Raw genomic sequence first — 5,627 nt, 5'->3', positions numbered from 1 at the left:
CCTTTTTCAGCAGCTCCAAAATAGCCCTTAAATGCTGTTCGTGCTCAGCCTTTGTCTTTGAATAAATCAAAATGTCGTCGATAAACACAATCACGAACTTATCCAAGTAAGGCTTGCAAACTCTGTTCATTAGATCCATGAAAACTGCAGGCGCGTTTGTCAACCCAAACGACATAACTAGGAACTCGTAGTGTCCATAACGAGTTCTGAAGGCTGTCTTCGGGATACTTTGCTCTTGTATCCTTAACTGATGGTATCCAGATCGCAAATCGATCTTTGAATAAAAGCTTGAACCTTGCAGTTGGTCGAATAGATCATCGATCCTTGGAAGAGGATACCTATTCTTGATCGTCAGCTTATTCAACTCCCGGTAGTCAATGCATATACGAAAACTACCGTCTTTCTTCTTAACAAACAGGACCGGAGCTCCCCAAGGTGAGAAGCTTGGTCTGATAAATCCTTTTTCTAACAACTCTTGAAGTTGTGTCGACAATTCCTACATCTCTGAAGGTGCAAGTCTATAAGGTGCCCTAGCTACAGGCGCGGCGCCTGGAACTAAGTCAATATGGAACTCCACTTGCCTCTGGGGTGGCAATCCTGGCAAGTCCTCTGGGAAGACTTCCGGATATTCCCTTACGACAGGGATGTCTTCGATTTTTGGCTCAGCAGCTTTCTTGTCCACGATGTGTGCCAGGAAGGCAGCACATCCCTTTTGTAAACACTTTCGCGCTTTCAGGAAGCTGATAATTCTTAAAGGTGTATCACGTTTCTCTCCATGAACCACAATTGTTTCTCCATCTTCGGTTGGGATACGAATGACTTTTTCGTGACAAACAATTTCTGCCTTATTACTCGATAACCAATCCATCCCTACTACCACATCGAAGCTTCCCAGTTGGACTGGTAGTAGATCCAAAGCAAACTCGCGCTCTCCCAATTCGATTACACAACCTCTGACAACTTCATTGGCTTCTACCAACTTTCCATTAGCCAATTCGATTGAGTAGGGAATATCTAACTTACTAGCGGCTAACCCAAGCATATTCTTAAACTCTAACGATACGAAGCTATAATCGGCACCAGTATCAAATAAAACGGATGCAAAGCGTTGGTTTATAGGGAACGTACCAGTAACGACATTGGGATCCTGGCGCGCTTCCCTTGCTTCGATATTGAAAGCCCTTCCACGCGCTTGATTCAGTTCTGGTCAGTTTCGCTTATAATGCCCAATATCGCCACAGTTAAAGCATCCTGGTCTTTGCCCGTTTCCTCCACCATTCCCAGCTTGATTGTTATTGTTTCGGTTCGCATTTCCAGTACCAATTTGATTTGCGTTGTTGCCACGATTCCCATTTCCTCCATTGTTTCCTTGTGGGCGATTTCCATTTCCACCCCAGTTATTGTTTCTATTCCCATATCCCACTTGGCCTCCCCGGCCACCAATAGCCCAACAAGAATCCTTCGAGTGACCAGTCTTTCCACAAGCTTCACATACTTTTAAACCACACCGGCCTGAGTGGTGACGCTGGCAGGTGTTGCACTTAGGATGTGTACCCATATATCCCTTCCTTTCTTTCCAGCACCGGTTGTAGCCTGAGCCGGCGCGCCGACTCTCCTTTCCTGCCCTCACTGCTTGTGCCTTGTTTAAAACTTGAGAACTTCCTTTTATTACCCCCGGACGACTCTACATGAGTCTCCTTTTTCTTTGGCTCGACATCTGAAAACTTGTTAAAACGAACGGCTTCCTCAGTAAGAGCTACTCTCAGATCTATTGCCTCAGTGATTGTCGTAGGGTTGGATGAGGTCACCATACTCATGATTTGAGGAGCTAAACCCCAAATGAAGCGCTCAATTCGCTTGAATTCTGGTGTGACCATATAGGGTACCACGTGAGACAAATCGTGAAACCTTTGAACATATTCCGCAATTTTTGGACCTTCCATCTTCAAGTGCCAGAATTCAGTTTCCAACCTCTGGATTTCAGCGCGAGAACAATATTTTCTACGCATGAGCTCTTTCAGCTCGTTCCAGGTCATTGCGTAGGCTGCGGCTTCACCAAGTGTTTGGACTTGTAAATTCCACCATGACAGGGCTCCGTCCAAGAACAGCCCCGAAATGTAGGTAACTTGCTGGTCTGGAGCGCATTTGCTCATGCGGAGAACAGAGTCTGCTTTCTCAGCCCAACGAACAAAAGCAACAGCACCTCCGGTGCCATCAAAGTTGACAGGCTTGCAGTCTAGGAACTGCTTGTAGGTGCACCCTGCACATACGTCACAATATATGAACGACATTAGCAAACTTGCTAGAGATATCCAATTGAATCATGGTATGTCTTAATGGCTTAGTATTACCATGAGGCGGATTGTTGTTGCCGGTATTGCCAGAATTACTTCCGCTAGCTCCTCCTTGGGAGGTGGCGTATTGCGCAATGGCGGCCGCGATGACCTGCTGAAGTTCTGCCTCATTGGTAGGCATGTGTGTTTGACGTCTCGGTGGCATCTTCTAAAAGATGTGTTCACGTTGGTCAAGTCATAATAGTAATGTGTACGTATATAATGACAGTAATAATACATAACATCCCATGTTAAAATAAACCAAACACACAACATCCCATGTTATAAATAAATCAATCACACAACATCCCATGTTATAAATAAATCAACCACATAACATCTCATGTTATAGAACATAAATAATTAATCAAACATCATATGTGATGAGAATACTGCGATTGCATTGCCATAAACCGAGACCACATGGTAAAGTGTACAAGTACATAACTGTAACATACAACATCAACGACTAAGGGCTACATCACCCCAGTCAAAATATCAAATCAGTGTCAATACATCCCATATACATAACAACAAAAGTCAGGGTCAATATGCAGTCTCCAAAAAGCTGTGCAGTCTGAGCAATCGCCGTCTTCTCAACAAAAGTCCACCCGTGCTGTACAAAATAGCCCTACACTGATGGCGGTGGAGGAGGGGGAAAATGAGAATAGAACAAACGGCGCATGTGGAGCCAATCCTCCTCCATGGCTCGGTGAGAACACAACAAGAAAGCTATCTGCTGCTCCTGTGTCCAAAAACGAGCAGCCGAATCAGGTGACAGTGGTCGAGGGGGATGTGATATCGCAGGATGAGGAGGGCACTGGCATGGGGGTCTCTGAGCTCTCTCGAGCTCCTGCACGCGTTGAGTAAGTGCCTCCTGCTGGACTATGAATGACATGAGAATGTCCTCAACAGAATATCCCATATGAAAAGGATGATAGGGACCGGATGGTGGTATGAAGGGTGGTGACGTCCAAAGAAAAGGCTCACTAGCTGGAGTAAAAGGTGGCACAGTAAATGGTGGAACAGGGGGAACAACAGAAGAAAACTGTGGTATGACCGGGATAGATGTCGGCACATGACCGAAGGGGTGAGTTGAGGAACCCTCTCCTGGGCGCGATGGCGGAGTAATCTGACGGAACATAACAGGTAAGTCGGTGTGGTGAACACCGGTAGTATGAACCGGATGCATAGGAACCTCAGGAGGAACTGACACAGGGGCTGGAACGGGTGTAACTGGTACCACAAAAGGCGGGTACTCTTCATCATTATCAATCCACCCATTCTGGGTGTGCGCATAACGGGGGTCAACATGAGTCGCAAAGAGTGCATGGTCGGGCTCCAAAGGAACAGGGTTAGGAAGAGGAGCGACAACAACAGGCTCAGCGGGTATATCAGCAATGTGAGGGGCATCAACCTAAGCATCAACGGCATGCTCATCCTCCAATAGTGGAGCAACAATAGGGTGATCATCGACAGGTATATCATCAGCCAAAGGGGCAATCGCAAGTGCATCGACATGAATAGGGTCATGCTCCAATGCGGGGTCAGGAGCGTCAACTGGCTCAAGGGCCACAGCAGGCTCTGGGTCATCAAAGTCCATCTCAAAATCAGCGGGATCAGCAAACACAGGATGAACAGGGGCCACGGGATCCTCCATGGGCTGATCTAGATGTACAAACTCAATATCATGATCGGGATCAAAGCCAGGAGGGAAAATAGGGTCAGAATCATCATCAATATCATGATCGAACGCAAGACTAGGGGCAGGGGCAGGTGCAGCGGATGATGCCATATCAGGGTCTGTGTCATGTGAATAGTGCTGCACTCCCTGCGCGTGCGATGGTGCAGATGCCACAGACTCAAAGGAGTCTGGGACTGGTGAATGAACGGGTGCCTCCTCAGCGGGAGCATCGGCAAGAAGTAGGAGATCACCAGCAGCAATGTGGGCCTCGCCCTCAAAATCATCCCCGAGTGGGTCCTCATCGGACAAGTCGACGTCGTCGTCAGCGACTACGTCAAGAGGCATATCAATAACAGGGTACGCGACAAGGGGTACAGGGGCAGGGATCACCGCAAGCGGCAAATCCCCAGCGATAGGGCCATCAGCGGGCTCAACAACGACATCGGGCAGCGCAAATGGCTGAAAATCATCGTCGTTCGTGCTGGTGGTGTCCAAAGTATACACCTCGTGCTCTGATGACACCATGTCGTCCGATACTATGGGCATGGGGTCTGTGGTGTCCGACTCTCCGGTGCCAGATGAAGGCATGTCGTCTGTGACACAAAAACACAAACACACATATGCACAAATAATCAATCATATAGTCATATAAGCACATTAATCAACAATAAGCAATCAAATAGTCCTCCTAGTCCCACTAGCCTCCCAACCTCCCAACCTCCCAGACTGACTCCCTAGTCCCACTAGTCAACTCTCCCAGCCTCCCAGACTGACTCCCTAGTCCCACTAGACAATTCTCCCAGCCTCCCAGACTGACTTCCTAGTCCCACTAGACAATTTTCCCAGCCTCCCAGACTGACTCCCTAGTCCCACTAGACAACTGCCTCAGCCTCCCAGACTAAGCCTCCTAGTCCCACTAGACCACTCCCTCAACCTCCCAGACTGAGCCATAACTAACAAATAAAATGTGCTCAACTTTTGTTTGTAAAAACGTTTTGTGACCTGGATCTAGACTTAAGTGGTATGCAATGTAAAAATGTTTTCGTGAGAGCCCTAGTGATCATAGTCTAGACTCAAGAAAGAATCCTAGTTCGCTATGATCAGTGCTCTGATACCAAGCTGTCACACCCTTGCTTTGCGGAAGCGTGGGTTTATTTGGTGTGACTTCTTAATACCATAGCTTAATCATAACAAAGCTATATGAAAATAAAACTATTCAGATCATCCATTGATTTAAGTTTGAAAAGTAAAATACCACAACATTGTCTTAATGCGTTGACACATGCAACGGAAATTACAATCTAATGACATAAAAACATTGTTTGAAAGACACAACCACAAACTTAAGATAGACGAAGTTTAAGAACTGTGACTCGTCCAGGTAAAAGCCACAACCCCTAAACTTGGATGATCCCATAACTCTACACAGCATGAAAACGTAGCATACCGTGCCAGATCCTTAGTTCCCTGAAATACATGTAAGTTGGAAAAATCAACAAAAATTGTTGAGCGAGTTCATATGTAAGTGAGTATGTAAAACCTTTGTAAGTATAAAATCCTGGTATGTAGCAAATAAGGAAAAAGAGATCGCCAATGGTTTGCAAGGCCAT

The 5,627-nt window shown here is 46.5% G+C and overlaps 1 protein-coding gene across 1 annotated transcript; it reads right to left on the bottom strand.

Moving 5' to 3' along the window:
- Positions 1–3,750: 3,750 nt before the first annotated feature.
- On the bottom strand, positions 3,751–4,605 carry LOC110892573 (cell surface glycoprotein 1-like). The gene has a single exon (XM_022139730.1). It carries the CDS (start codon positions 4,603–4,605, stop codon positions 3,751–3,753), a length of 855 nt encoding a protein of 284 aa, XP_021995422.1.
- Positions 4,606–5,627: the final 1,022 nt, after the last annotated feature.

The sequence above is a fragment of the Helianthus annuus genome, chromosome 6 (assembly GCF_002127325.2).
Source record: "Helianthus annuus cultivar XRQ/B chromosome 6, HanXRQr2.0-SUNRISE, whole genome shotgun sequence".
NCBI lineage: Eukaryota > Viridiplantae > Streptophyta > Magnoliopsida > Asterales > Asteraceae > Helianthus > Helianthus annuus.
Note: the sequence above shows the minus strand (reverse complement) of the source record. Positions and strands in the feature narration are given on the sequence as shown.